General features: G+C 45.1%; 1 protein-coding gene across 1 annotated transcript in view; it reads left to right on the plus strand.

Annotated features, from left to right (window-relative positions):
* Positions 1-15,977, plus strand: part of PKD1L3 (polycystin 1 like 3, transient receptor potential channel interacting) — a 95,873-nt gene that overhangs the window by 75,482 nt on the left and 4,414 nt on the right. The window contains 4 exon segments of the mRNA XM_039476673.2: positions 11,328-11,473; positions 12,281-12,441; positions 13,971-14,181; positions 15,617-15,718. Coding sequence (XP_039332607.1) covers positions 11,328-11,473; positions 12,281-12,441; positions 13,971-14,181; positions 15,617-15,718 — 620 coding nt within the window.

Raw genomic sequence — 15,977 nt, forward strand, 5'->3', positions numbered from 1 at the left:
ATGAATAAGCGTCTGCTCATATTCTTTGCCTATTTTTCAACAGGCTGTGTGGTTCTGTTTACCCATTTTGATTTGTAGGCGCTTTTTATGTATTAAGAACATATATAAAGATCTAGATCTTTACAGAGATACAGACTAAGAACCTATAAATATTAATTTAGGGAATTGATATTTTTATTACATTCTTCCTACCTGAGGGCATGGTATGCTTCTATGTCTGTTTTCATCTTCATTTGTAGCTCTCAGTAATATTCAGAGTTGTTCCCCATATAGTTTGTGTATGTCTCTTGTTAGGCTTATTTTTCCTTTTGTGTTACTGTTATAAGTAAAATGTGTTAGGCCAGGTGTGGCAGCTCATGCATTTTGGGAGGCCAAGGTGGGCTGATCACGTGAGGTCAGAACTTTTGAGACTAGCCTGGCCGACATGGTGAAACCTTGTCTCTGCTAAAAATAAATAAAATAAATAAATAAATAAAAATAGCTGGGTGTGGTGACAGGCACCTGTAAAACATGCTACTTAGGAGGCTGAGGCAAGAGAATCACTTGAACTCAGGGCAGAAGTCACAGTGAGCAAAGATCATGCCACTGCATTTCAGCCTGGGCAACAGAGGGAGACTCTGTCTCGAAAAAAATGGTTTAGGTCTGTATACCATCTAAGTAAATACTGTGTGACCATATGAACACTATTTTTTTTTGTTTTTTTTTTTTTTTCTTTTTGAGACGGAGTTTCGCTCCGTCACCCAGGCTGGAGTGCAATGGCGCGATCTCGGCTCACCGCAACCTCCGCCTCCTGGGTTCAGGCAATTCTCCTGCCTCAGCCTCCTGAGTAGCTGAGATTACAGGCACGCGCCACCATGCCCAGCTATTTTTTTGTATTTTTAGTAGAGACGTGGTTTCACCATGTTGACCAGGATGGTCTCGATCTCTTGATCTTGTGATCCACCCGCCTCGGCCTCCCAAAGTGCTGGGATTACAGGCTTGAGCCACCGCGCCCGGCCATATGAACACTATTGATTTTTTTGTGTTTATTTCGTATCCAGCCACCTTGCTGAATTCTTTTTGTAAGTACAGTTGGCCCTTGAACAACACAGGGCTTGGGGTACTGGCCCCACTGCAGACGAAAATTTATGTATATATATATATATATTTATTTATTTATTTTATTTTTTTTTTTTGAGAAGTCTCACTCTGTCGCCAGGCTGGAGTGCAGTGGTGTGATCTCAGCTCACTGTGGCCTCCCCCTCCCGGGTTCAAACAACTCTCCTGCCTTAGCCTCCTGAGTAGCTGGGATTGCAGCCACACGCCACCACGCCCAATTAATTTTTATATTTTTAGTAGAGACAGGGTTTCACCATGTTGGTCAAGCTGGTCTCAAACTCCTGACTGTATAATCCACCCATGGTGGCCTCCCAAAATTCTGGGATTATAGGCGTGAGCCACCATGCCCAGCCCGTGTGTAACTTTGGACTCCTCAAAAGCTTATCTACTAGTAGCCTACTACTGACTGAAAGCCTTACTGATAGCAGTTGGTTAACATATGTTTTGTATGTTATATGTATTATATACTGTATTCTTACAATAAGTTAGAGAAAAGAAAATATTAAGAAAATCATAAGGAAGATAAAACAATTTACTGTTCGTTAAGTGGAAGTGTATCATCGTAAAGGTCTATATCCTCATCGTCTTCACATGGAGCAGGCTGAGGGCGAAACAGGGGTTGGTCTTGGTGTCTCGGGGTAGCAGAGATGGAAGAAAATACAGGAGGACCCCTGTAGATCAAACATGTATTGTTTAAAGGTCAGTTTTTCAGTTGATTCTCTTAACATCTAGATAGACGTATCATTTACAAATTGTGACAATTTCACTTTATTATATGTCTCATTATTATTAATTTTTTTTTGAGACAGAGTCTTGCTCTGTTGCCCAGGCTGAAGTGCAGTGGTACAATCTTGGCTCACTGCAAACTCCACCTTCCAGGTTCAAGCAGTTCTCTGCCTCAGCCTCCCAAGTAGCTGGGATTACAGGGGCCCGTCACCATGCTCAGCTAATTTTTGTATTTTTAGTGGAGATGGAGTTTCACCATCTTGGCCAGGTTGGTCTTGAACTCCTGGCTTCAAGCCATCTTCCTGCCTTGGCCTCCCAAAGTGCTGGGATTACAGGTGTGAGCCACCACAGCCTGCAAAAAAAAAATTTTTTTATAAAGACCAGATCCCCCTTTGATGCCCAGGCTGGTCTTGAACTCCTGGCTTCAAGCCATCTTCCTGCCTTGGCCTCCTAAAGTGCTGGGATTACAGGTGTGATGTACTGTATCCACCCTTATTTCTTTTTCTTGCCTAATAGCATTATTTAGAACCTGCAAAAATGTCTTCAAACCTAATGGTGAAAGTGTACGTTTTTTCTAATTACTAACTTAATGTGGCACTTTTTACATCGTTTCTTTTTTCTGCATTCTGGATGTGCTGGAAAAAAGATTTTAAAAACACGTAAACTAAAGTGTTTCTTTTACTTTCTCATTAGGATTTATTGCTGATGGGAACTCCTTTCTTTTGGGCAATGTTCTGCTTCGTCAGATTCGTATTCCTGATGCTGGACGCTTCCCAGCTGAAGTATCTCCCCAGAAGCAAGTGAAGCCGTCTCACCAACATCAGGAGGACACACAGAACCATGGGGCTAATTGGGGTGCCCTCGATACAAACATCACCAAATCAGATAGCATTTGGCATTATCAGAATCAAGAGACCCTGGGTGGCTATCCTATTCAAGGGGAATTTGCCACTTACTCAGGAGGAGGATATGCTGTCAAACTTGGAAGAAACTTCAGTACTGCAACCCGGTGAGTAGCCCCAGCCCTGAACGAGAGGACCAGAATATTTGCTTTTGCCCATTCATAGGACAGTTAGGAATTTCAGACCCATTTGAGTAGTTTTGACAGCTACGCTACTGTGTATAAAACTTAACGGACACTTTTTTAAAATTTTAGTGTTTTTTTTTTTTGAGATGGAGTTTCACTATTGTTGCCCAGGCTGGAGTGCAGTGGCACCATGTCGGCTCCACCTCCCAGGTTCAGGTGATTGTCCTGCCTCAGCCTCCCAAGTAGCTGGTATTACAGGCGTGCGCCACCACACTCAGCTAATTTTGTTATTTTTAGTAGAGACGGGGTTTCTCCATGTTGGTCAGGCTGGTCTCGAACTCCCAACCTCAATTGATTCACCCACTGTGGCCTCCCAAAGTGCTGAGATTATAGCCGGGAGCCACCGTGCCCAGCCTTTATTTTAGACTTCTAAAGAAATATACCCTTTAGTTTAAAAATTCCTTGCTCAAGTTCAAACTACAGGTATGTTTTGGTTTGGCAGTTTGCCAACATTCATTTTGTAGCTGGGAAAATACCTGTCAGTTTCAATCCTAGCTGGAGTTAAACTCAAGTAACCATAGCTTGGACAAACTGTCATCTTCACATATAAAGGAAACATTGCTGGTCATGAGCCAAAATACAGAAACCCCAAATTCAAACGCCAAAATTAAGTTTCCTGAGATTTGGCTGTGCACAGTGGCTCAGGCCGGGCGCGGTGGCTCAAGGCTGTAATCCCAGCACTTTGGGAGGCCAAGGCGGGTGGATCACGAGGTCGAGAGATCGAGACCATCCTGGTCAACATGGTGAAACCCCGTCTCTACTAAAAATACAAAAAACTAGCTGGGTGTGGTGGCGTGTGCCTGTAATCCCAGCTACTTAGGAGGCTGAGGCAGGAGAATTGCCTGAGCTCAGGAGGCAGAGGTTGCGGTGAGCCGAGATCGCACCACTGCACTCCAGCCTGGGTAGCAAGATCGAAACTCCGTCTCAAAAAAAAAAAAAAAAGTTTCCTGAGACTTTCAGAGTGGTTTACTATTCTCAGAGTCTCTGTCTTTACATGAGAAAAAAAAGTCTAAATAAAAATAATTACCTCTTCATTTAAATGTACAGGAAGGAATTCGTTATTCAGAAACAACAGTGCCAACCAAAGAGTGACATGTATACTCCTCCTACCTCCCAAAACTGAATATCTGTAAAGAGTAGCTTTTAATACTTCAAGTAGAAATAGTTATCATAGCATATGAAATTCTACTTCACACCTGAAATGCCAAATATGTTTTCCTGAATGGTTAACCTTGTTGTGAACATCATTATAAAAACTTTCATTGTTATGATGTACTAAATTTATATTAATACCAGTGAAAGTCTGGGCTTTAGTAATCATAAAATATTTCATAGAAGAAGTAGATTGGGAAACGTAACTTCTTACCTGGTATATGACAGTGTTGTTGGAAACATCAGGATATTCCCCTCCTTTGCATTATTGGAGAAAGCAGCTGACCCTGTCCTCTGTTTACCCAGAGTTCTAGAGCATCTTGAACAGAGGCATTGGCTAGACCAACGCACAAAAGGCCTCTTTGTGGAATTCGTGGTCTTCAATGCTAATGTGAACCTGTTCTGCGTTGTGACCCTGATGCTGGAGTCGAGTGATGTGGGTATGAAGGCCTCTTCTCTCCTCTGTCTGGTTTGTGCTATGGCCTGGATGTTTGTCCCCTCTAAACCTCATGTTGAAATTCCATCCCCAGCATTGGAAGTGAAGCCTGGTGGGAGGTGTTTGGGTCCTGGGGAGGCAGATCTTTCATGGAGAGATTGATGCCCTCCCTTAGGGGTAAGTGAGTTGTCTATCAATTCCCAAGAAAGCTGGTTGTTTAAAAAGAGCCTGGCATTTTGGTTCCTCTCTTGGTTCCTCTTGTTCCCTATGATCTCTGTATAGGCTGTCTCCCCTTCACCTTTTGCCATAAGTGGCAGCAGCCTGAGGCCCTCACCACATGCAGATGCCCAATTTTGAACTTGCCAGCCATCAGAATTGTGAGCCAAAGAAACCTTTTTTCATTACAAATTACCCAAGGCTTGGATACTCCTTTATAGCAAAACAAAATGTACTAAGACACTTGGGTAGTTCAGGAGAAGGCCCAGGTTCTTTCTCCATCTCATACCGTTAAGTTAAGTATTTTTTAAATTATACTTATTATATATAAATATAACTTTAAGAGTCAGATAGTTCAAGGGAAAAACAGGAGTCCTCAGTTCATCCCTCCCTCCTTCCTACTCCCCAGAGGAGGCTACTTTCAGTTTTTTTAGACTAGATCTTTCAGATTTTAAAAATTATTAACATGGTTATTATCTATTTTATAAATTTTCAGTCTTAGATATTATCTATTTCTTTGTTAGGATTAGGATTTAGCTAGCTTGTTTGCTTTTTTTTTTTTTTTTTTTAGTCAGAGTCTCACTCAGTCACCCACTCTGGAGTGCAGTGGTATAATCTTGGCTCACTGCAACCTCTGCCTCCTGGGCTCAGGCCATTCTCCTGCCTCAGCCTCCTGAGTTGCTGGGATTACAGGCAGGCACCACCATACCTGGCTAATGTTTATATTTTAGTAGAGATGGGGGTTTCATCATGTTAGCCAGGCTGGTCTTGAACTCCTGACCTCAGGTGATCCACCTCCCTCAGCCTCCCAAAGTACTGGGATTACAGGAAGGAGCCGCCATACCCAGACTTGGAATTTGAGATTTAGAATCTAGCTTTCTTACACCCACATATATGTTGAACACATACACTTCTTTTTTCTTTCCTCATTCTCACAGTATAGTAATAAAATTTATTTAGTTTAATATTGAGTATTTCCATTATGTGTTTCAGTGATGAGACAGTATATTATGATTAAATTTCATTTCTTATACAACCTTCTGTTTTCTCTAGAATTTATAATTTTTTAAAACTTTGTTAGGTTTTCTATGTATCTGTCATTGATTCATCTCTAATTCTTCGTAAAAGTAGAAACGCTCCTGGAGTATCATGTAAACTCTCATTTTATCTTCTTGGAGACATTTCCGTGGAGCCTGCCCTCTGTCGTATAGTCTGGGTTACTCTCTAGGCTGCTTCACAGCTCTCACCCAGGACTCTCCCTTCACCACCGCCCTGGGATTATCTTCACCCCTCTCCTCTACTGGATCCCCTTTCTTCCGGATTCCGTGTCTTCCTTTCTTGGCTCACTTGTTCTTTTTGCTGGAGCACACCCTCCACTAACTTCCTGGAAGAGGGCAAGGGAGGTAAATTTGTTGGATAAGTACATATCCAAAAATGTTTTATTCTGCCATCACATTAGATTGCTAATTTATCTGTATATAATTTCTTTATTGCAGAATTTTGGTGTTTTGTTGTTTGTTTTGAGATGGAGTCTTGCTCTGTCGCCCAGGCTGGAGTGCAGTGGAGCGATCTCAGCTCACTGCAAACTCTACCTCCCGGGTTCAAGCAGTTCTCCCTGCCACACCCTCCCGAGTAGCTGGGATTACAGGCACCCACGACCATGCCTGGCTAATTTTTGTATTTTTACAATTTACGTATCTACCTGTTTTACAGAGTTTCGCCATGTTGGCCAGGCTGGTCTTTAACTCCTGACTTCGCGTGATCCACCCATCTTGGTCCCCCAAAGTGCTGGGATTAAAGCTGTGAGCCACCACACCCAGCCAGAATTTTGAAAAGTATAGGTCTTTTGCTTTCCAGCTTTTCAGGGTACTGTTAAAAACTATTACGCTGTCATTCTGATTCCCAGTCCCCAACCCCAAAAATTTTTAGATTTTTTTTTTCTTTGTCCTCTGGGTTAGGAAAGAATATCATAGCAAGCCCTATTATCTGGAAGCTTGTGTCCTTAAGTTCTGACAAATTTTCTTGCATTTTTCTTTAATTTCTTCTTCATTTTCTCTCATCACTTTTTCTGATTTTCTAGCATTTTGAAGTTCGAACTCCTGGAGTGATGTCATTTTCTTATATTTTTGCTTCTGTTTTCCATCTTTTTCATCTAATATCCACAGTATTGCTTTAATTTTTATCTTGTAAACTATTTGTTTTTTCTTTAATATTTCCAAAATTGTTGTTCTCATTTTTTTTCCCATAGTCTCTTATTCTTTTATAGATCCAATAGCCTCTCTTAACTCGGAGGATATTACGGTGGTTTTTTTCTTTCTTCTCCTTTACTGACTCTAATTCCTCTGAACTTCTTTTTTTTTTTTTTTTTTTTTTTGAGACGGGGTTTTGCTCTTGTTACCCAGGCTGGAGTGCAATGGCACGATCTCGGCTCACCGCAACCTCCGCCTCCTGGGTTCAAGCAAGTCTCCTGCCTCAGCCTCCCTAGTAGCTGGGACGACAGGCACGTGCCACCATGCCCAGCTAATTTTTGCATTTTTAGTAGAGATGGGGTTTCACCATGTTGACCAGGATGGTCTCGATCTCTTGACCTCGTGATCCACCCGCCTCAGCCTCCCAAAGTGCTGGGATTACAGGCGTGAGCCACCGCGCCCGGCCTTGAACTTCTTTTTTGATTTGTTGTTTTCATCTACAGTTTTCAGCATCGGAAGTTCAATTACCTGGTTGTGCTTTTGAATAAAGGGAGGCTGGGTGTGGTGGTTCACACGTATAATCCCAGAACCTTGGGAGGCCATGGAAGGAAGATCACTTGAGCCCAGGAGTTTGAGATCAGCTTGGGCAACATGGTGAAACCTGTCTCTATCAAAAATACAAAAATTAGCCTGGCATGGTAGTGTGCACCTGTAGTCCCAGCTACTTGGGAGGCTGAGGTGGGAGGATGGTTTGAGCCTATGAGGCAGAGGTTGTAGCGAGCCAAGATCGTACCAGTGCATGCCAGCCGGGGTGAGAGTCACACTCTGTATTTAAAAAAAAAAAAAAAGGAAGGCAATAAAAAGAAAATAAATGCTAATTATAAACTCTCTGCCCAGCTGGGCTCGGTGGCTCATACCTATAATCCCAGCACTTTGGGAGGCTGAGGCAGGCAGATCACCTGAAGTCAGGAGTTGGAGAACAGCCTGGCCAACATGGCAAAACTCCATCTCTACTAAAAATACGAAATTTAGCCAGGCATGGTGGCATACACGTGTAATCCCAGCTCCTCAGGAGGCTGAGACAGGAGAATCGCTTGAACTCAGGAGGAAGAGGTTGCAGCGAGCTGAGATCATGCCACTGCACTCCAGCCTGGAGGACAGAGTGAGACTCTGTCTCAAAAAAAAAAAAAAAAAAAAAACTTTTGCCGGGCACGGTGGCTCAAGCCTGTAATCCCAGCACTTTGGGAGGCCAAGGCGGGTGGATCACAAGGTCGAGAGATCGAGACCAACCTGGTCAACATGGTGAAACCCCGTCTCTACTAAAAACACAAAAAATTAGCCTGGCATGGTGGCACGTGCCTGTAATCCCAGCTACTCAGGAGGCTGAGGCAGGAGAATAGCCCGAACCCAGGAGGCGGAGGTTGCGGTGAGCCGAGATCGCGCCATTGCACTCCAGCCTGGGTAACAAGAGCGAAACTCTGTCTCAAAAAAAAAAAAAAAAAAAAAAAAACAACTGTTATCTATGTCTCTCTTTTTGGGCAGTCAGTTTTTAGAGACCCTCCAAACTCCTACCTTGAGGATATGAGCCTACTATAGTTTTCAGAGTGGGTTGAGGGAAGGGAGCTGGGAAGCATCTCACCATGCAGTATGTAAACTTTCCCTTAACCCCCTTTTCCAGTAAACTGTTACTCTCACGTGTAGCTTGTGTCCCCAAGTCCAGATTCTCTCATTCAGCATCACGTGAAAACAAACTTTTAGTCATGGGAGTGGTGGAAGGCAAGATGGGCAGCAAATCCCTAGTTGTAAATGGTGAGGGAGGAAATTTGGAATCTGATTGTTTTATATATATATATATGGACTTTCATATATATATATATGTTTTATATGTATATATGGACTTTCAGTTGATGCTCTTTTCAGTTCCAACTGAACGTCTACCTTCAGAAATAGCGGATGCCTGTAATGTCTGAGGCTTTCCAGGGTTTCGTGGTTAGAACTGGTTGCTTCCGGTTTCCTGTACCGCTGCTTAGGTTTCAGCTTTCTCGAACTTGCTAAGTCAGTGTGATTCCTCTACTGTTCAGCTTCTAACAATTTGTTGCCCTCATCTGCCCTCCTTTTCTTCATCTTTTGAAGTTTTGACTTTATTCTTTCACTCTCATTATAGCGGCATTTTGTCAGGGATTGGAAGTAAACTGGTCCATTCAGTCTCCCTCCCTTTAACAGGAAGTCTGTTCTAATCCAACTTCTTTCTCCTCTTTCTTCTTTCTCCCAGAATTGGTTCACAAGTATCCTTCCATTTTCTGGCACATCTTTCTCCTAATCAGGAATTTTTCTCCTCTCAGACCTGCAGAGTAGACTACTTCTCTTATACTTGTTTCTAATGAACCATAAAGGTTTCCTGAGGGTCTTCACGGGGTTTTTATTGTTAGTTACTATCAAAAAAGAGACAGGGATTAAAATGGGAAAAGCTCTCAAAGTCTTGAGAGCTAGCTAGGTGAAATAGGAATTCCTTTTGTTCTTAAATGTCTTTTCTACCTATAAGAGGTACATCTGAGTTTTAATATCATGGCATCCTTAGGGTGTGGCTTTGCCAGCCAGAAACCTCTGTGGCCAACAGCACCTTCTGCCTGAGTATTGCTTGCACCCGCTGGGCTCCTTCTGCCCACTTGGCCTGGCAGGCTGCACTTGGCTCATGCTACTGGCCTGGATCCCACACCTGCCAAGGGAGAGCCAGGCACGGAGCAGCAAAGGGATATATGGGTGAGCAATCATGGGGTCCAGCCACTGCACACAGTCCTGCATGCTGGCTGCTGCAGTGAGATGGGCATCTCTATGCACTGGCCCAAGTGCTGGCTCCCTGTGAGGCTACAGTTGGACCATGTGTGCTGCACGTGGTTTCCGCTGTGGGTACCCGCCTCTGAATGAGAGAAACACCATGGTGGCCAGAAGTTTGGAGATGCCAGGAACCACAGAGGCCCAGAGGGTGTCACAGCCCTGGCTCAGGGAGCCCATGGGTCTGGGCTTCCCCAAAGGGCCGCAGCTCTTCTCTCCTCCTCATTGCCTGCAACATGGCCCGCGAGGGGGTGTGTTTCAGCCCTGTTGGTGCTATGCTTTTTCAGTCTCACCACTTGGCGGGTCCCTAGTTTCTGTCCTGCATCCAGGAAGAATGAGGTACACAGACATCTGGAGGATGAGAGAAGTGAAGAGGAGCTTCACTGAGTGGCAAAGCCGTTTTCAGGAGACCTGGAGTGGGTAGCTCCTACCTGCCGTCTGCCCAAGTCTGACTGAGTCTGGAATCTTTATGGGCTTCAGAAGGGAGTCTGTGCAGCCATGAGTAGACCCAGAAAAAGTTCTCACTCCAGTTGGTGAAAGTGCCAGGTTCCTGAACTGGCAGCCAGGCCCCCTGGCTTGAAGGTGGGGCTGTACTGGGGACCTACCCCTTTCCACTCAGGAGCCTGTCTGCTTCCTGCCAGCATCCATGTCACCCATGGTGCCCAGGCTATCGGTGCCAAGGGGCCCCTACAGGACCATGCAAAGCTACCCTTCGCCCGCCACCTTGCCCGCCCTCCCTCTCATGCTTGTCAGTGCCCAAAGTTCAGAGAGGGCTAAGACAGTTAGGGGGCTGCGTGTCCCCACTGCCACAAGCGCGCACACACCCCTCTGGGTCTTGGCAATGCCGAGGCTCGGCCAAAATTTTGCTCCAAAATCAGAGCAGATGAGGGGCGTGAGGAGGGGCCGTGCAGTGGGAGCAGGGATGGTCAGTCTGCAGCCATGGCTGGGCAGCTACAGCTGCACCCAAGAGGGTGGGGTTCCCAACCCTCTAGCTCAGAAGGGGGCAGGTCTCCCACCAGTTACTGGCTCCTGCGGCTCAGTGGAGCACACAGCCCCGGCCACTGCACAGCTGTCATGGCAGTGCCACTCCAGACAGCCTGCTGCTGCCATTACTAATATTTTGAAGCTTTATGAAAGGTTCACATTCATAAGACCTTTCATGATTTTATCAATTTGCATCTTTTCACTGTCCTTCCACGTGGAGGCTGAAGCCTTTTAGTCCATCCTTAAGTAAATGACTGAGTATCCATGGGATACTATCCGTAGTCAAGGGGTATCTCTGTGCTTTAGACTTCTCTCTACAGCCATTCCGATGGGGTTAGGGTGACATCTATAACAGGTGTTAAGCCACTAACACCACCCCTGCAAGGCAGGATCAACAGCATATCCTCTCTCCCTACTGACTTTTGTGAAACCAGTATTCTCCAGTAGTTTTGCATATATGATCTCATTTAATGTTCATAACAGCTCTAAAGGAAATACTAAGTGAAGCACTGAACTCAAACATTTGAATTGATATAGGAAGAGTTGGGGTTTTTCAAAGACAAAGTGTAACGACAAGAGGGCAAAAGTTTTAGAGGCTTGACTCCAGGTGTTCTGTTATTCTCAGGTGCTTTCTTCACCTCTGTGAGACTGGAAAGCTTCACTTCCCTTCAGATGTCAAAGAAGGGCTTCGTCTGGTCTGTCATCTCACAAGTCATGTACTATCTACTGATCTGTTACTATGCCTTCATACAGGTGAGTCAGTAATGTTAGATGTCAGCTTGGGCAATGTGACCAAACCTCATCTTTACCAAACTACAAAAATTACCCAGGTGTGATGGTATACACCTGTGGTCCCAGAGCTTAGGAGGCAGAGGTTGCAGTGAGCCAAGATCACGTCACTGCACCTTAGCCTGATTTATATCTTAAGCCAAACATAGTTATTTCTTCTTCAGTCTCAGGCTTAATAACTAGTTTAGAAATTTTTGCTGGCCATGGTGGCTCATGCCTATAATCCCAGCACTTTGGGAGGCTGAAGTGGGCAGATCTTTTCAAACTAGGAGTTCGAGACTAGCCTGGGCAAAATGTCAAAACACTGTCTCTACAAAAAAATACAAAACTTGGCTGGGCATGGTGGCATGCGCCTGTGGGCCCAGCTACTCAGGAGGCTGAGGTGGGAGGATTGCTTGAGCCTGAGCCTGAGAGGTTGAGCCTGCAGTGAGCTATGATCACACCACTGCACTCCAGCCTGGGCCACAAAGCAAGACCCTGTCTCAAAAAAAGAAACTTGTATTATTTATTTTTAAGTGACAGGCTTATGATCTCCAAGAAAAAGAATAAATGTAATCAGTGGAAATTGTATTAGAAGCCAACTTTTCTGTAAGTGGCATTTCTGAATGACTACAGAGCTCAACTAAGACTATAACTCGTTTGTCTAAGTGAGAGCTGATAAATGCCTCACAGTGTGCTTTGCCCATAGCCATCAGCTGCGCTTGTCACACTTGAGCAGGGAGCAACCTAGCTAATCTCAGACCAGCAGTGGTGACCTTGATCTGTGTTTAGGGTTGTCGGCTAAAACGGCAAAAGTGGAGGTTCTTCACCAGGAAAACAAACATTCTGGACACAAGTATAATCCTCATTAGCTTCATCATCCTGGGACTTGACATGAAGAGTATTTCTCTACATAAGAAAAACATGGCACGGTACCACCATGACCGGGACAGGTGAGAGGAAGCCTGAGGGGCACAGGATACTCCTACCTCATGTCTAAAGTTTCCTGGTTATACGCAAGTATTCTTTCAAACTCCCCTGCCTTCACTGGTCTACCAGATCTGTATTTGTATGGTATCAGAGTTAAAACAGAACTTGGATTCATGTCCACAGCAGGGAAAACAATGAACTAGGCTGGGCATAGTGGCTCGCACCTGTAATCCCAGCACTTTGGGAGGCCAAGGCGGGTAAATCACCCGAGGTCGGGAGTTGGACCAGCCTGACCGACGTGGAGAAACCCCATCTCTATGCCAGGCATGGTGGCGGATGCCTGTAGTCCCAGCTACTCGGGAGGCTGAGGCAGGAGAATCACTTGAACCTGGGAGGCACAGGTTGCAGTGAGCCAGGATCATACCACCGTACTCCAGCTTGGGCAACAAGAGCAAAACTGTCTGAAAAAACCCACAATGAACTAGGAACCATTTAACTGCTAGTCACATTGAAGAGCTCTTCTGCCTTCATTAGTGCTCAGGTATGTGCTTAAGGATAATGAATTTAAGTTTCATAAAGGCCTGGAATTGGTCATTATTTTGCACTCTGGCAAAGGCATAAAGCCTGATGCATGACAAATAATGCCTTAAATGAAAGCACAACACATAGTCCACCCTTTAAATTCAAAGGGAGTTGCTTTCTGGGTAGGGATTTCATCCATTCACTCATCCATAGCAAGAGATGTTTGGCACCCCATTGGGTGCCTTCTCTGGTTTTTCCTGCGGAAAGGAACATCGGTCTGTTTCCCACAGCAAGTGTTGCCAAGTGATGCTTTGCTAAGCTTTTCATCAGTGGCCAACGGCCTGGGCAATGATCTGTGTGACTTTTCCTGAGGCATTGTTTCAAGCAGGCCTTATGGAGAGTAGTTTATGTAGGGACTGTGTCTGTGCAGAGCACCGCTTCCTAATGTCTGTGGGGGTCCTTACAAGTCACCTGGTTGCTGCAACCTAAAATTATGAATGTATGTCTCATAAAATAAAACTTAATTGTTGAGCAACACCCCTCGCCTCTAGTCTGCCAGCCATCATTTTGTTCTAAGTATTATTAAACCTATTACATCAATCCTGTACTGCCAGAGAACAACACAGGATTAGCATGCCGCAGAAAACAGACCAGCAGAATGGCTCTTCTCTCTGGGTTAAGTTAATCTCCTTTTGAGAGGAGAGATTTGGCTCAGAGCAGTGCAGGAGGCTGGTTTTTTCTTCCCAGGATGAATTTAAAGAAATCAGCTGGAGGTCACATTTTAAAGTTTCTTCAGCACAGCTCCCAGTGCCATCTGCAGCAGGCAGATCATTTGAATAATACATGGCCTTTTGTTTATTCCCATATCCACAACTCACAGGAGACCACACTAGAAAGCAGTTCTCATATCAACCAGCATTCGATCTCATAAGACTCAGCGCTGCTGCGCTCAGCAGGAGGGGCGCTGGGGAAACCGTGGTACAGACGCATAGTCTTCTTGCTCAGTAACTGTCAGCTTTCTTTGGTGCAGGTTCATCAGCTTCTATGAGGCAGTAAAAGTGAACTCTGCTACAACCCATCTCGTGGGCTTCCTGGTTCTGCTGGCAACTGTTCAGTTATGGAACTTGCTGCGTCATAGCCCCAGGCTGTGGGTCATCAGCAGGACACTGAGCCAAGCCTGGGACGAGGTGGTGGGCTTTCTGCTGATCATCCTCATCCTGCTGACAGGCTATGCCATTGCCGTAAGTCCCCACATTGCTGTCTCTCCTTCCACGTGAACTGTGGTCTTTTTTTTTTTTTTTTTTTTTTTTTTTTTTTTTTTTTTTGAGATAGTCTTGCTCTGTTGCCCAGGCTGGAGTGCAGTGGCGCGATCTTGGCTCACTGAAACCTTCACCTCCTGAGTTCCAGCGATTCTCTTGCCTCAGCCTCCACAGTAGCTGGGACCACAGGCGTGTGCCACCACACCCAGCTTCTATTTTTTTTTTTTTTTTTTGTAGAGACGGGGTTTCACCATGTTGGCCACGCTGATCTCGATCCACCCGCCTCAGCCTCCCAAAGTGCTGGGATTACAGGTGTGAGCCACCTCGCCAGGCCCACTGTGGTTGTTTTATCACTTCCCATAGAAACGGTTATGACACAGAAATCTGAGGTGGCAGAGTAAGAAAGCCGAGTTTAGTTCTAGTTCCATATTTAACTAGTATAATTTAAACCCACAGGTTTGTCTCTAAAATGGGGATAAAACTTAGCTCACAAAGTAATATAAAGGTCAAATAAATTTATATGAAACCACTATGTTAGGCCCGGCGTGGTGGCTCAAGCCTGTAATCCCAGCACTTTGGGAGGCTGAGGTTGGTGGATCACAAGGTCAGGAAATGAAGACCATCCTGGCCAACACGGTGAAACCTCGTCTCTACTAAAAATACAAAAATTAGCTGGGTGTGGTAGCGCCAGCCTATAGTCCCAGCTACACAGGAGGCTGAGGCAGGGGAATCGCTTAAACCTGGGAGGCAGAGGTTGCAGTGAGCCAAGATCAGACCACTGCAATCCAGGCTGGCGACAGGGCAAGACTCCATCTCAAAAAAAAAAAAAAAACCACTGTGTTATTACAAAGAAAGAAAGTTTATGTATTCTTCGGGGTTTAATTTGGCCACAAGGAATTTCTTTCTGTTCCTTTGGTTAAATACCAGCTACATCGCCAAGCACCTCAGGACAGAAAGATGGGTGCTCCCTCACACTAACCTCAGGACAGAAAGATGGGTGCTCCCTCACACTAACCTCAGGACAGAAAGATGGGTGCTCCCTCACACTAACCTCAGGACAGAAAGATGGGTGCTCCCTCACACTAACCTCAGGACAGAAAGATGGGTGCTCCCTCACACTAACACACCTCAGGACAGAAAGATGGGTGCTCCCTCACACTAACACACCTCAGGACAGAAAGATGGGTGCTCCCTCACACTAACACACCTCAGGACAGAAAGATGGGTGCTCCCTCACACTAACCTCAGGACAGAAAGATGGGTGCTCCCTCACACTAACACCCCTCAGGACAGAAAGATGGGTGCTCCCTCACACTAACACCCCTCAGGACAGAAAGATGGGTGCTCCCTCACACTAACATCAGGACAGAAAGATGGGTGCTCCCTCACACTAACAGTCCTTTCGCCTTCTGTTCAGTTTAACCTGCTGTTTGGATGCAGTGTCTCTGACTACCGGACATTTTTCAGCTCAGCAGTGACTGTTGTTGGTCTCCTGATGGGAATTTCTCACCAAGAGGAGGTAAAAAAAAAAAAAAAGTTTCTCCACAGAATTCTATTTAATATATTGAACAAGGAGAGTTGGGGGAGGTGCTTCTTATGAAAACAGCCCCCTACTGTGCACTGCACACTGGAAAGGTGGGAAATTTCAGTCCTTTGCTCTTTTGCTTCATGGTACTGCCTACACATACAGTGTATACATGGCTGTTGCTTTCAGAAATGCCTCTTGCTAAGCACTTAGTCCCTCCTTCCTCACTTCTTGTGTCCTTTATATTATTATT

This window comes from Saimiri boliviensis, chromosome 1 (assembly GCF_048565385.1).
Source record: "Saimiri boliviensis isolate mSaiBol1 chromosome 1, mSaiBol1.pri, whole genome shotgun sequence".
In the NCBI taxonomy this organism is placed as follows: Eukaryota; Metazoa; Chordata; class Mammalia; order Primates; family Cebidae; genus Saimiri; species Saimiri boliviensis.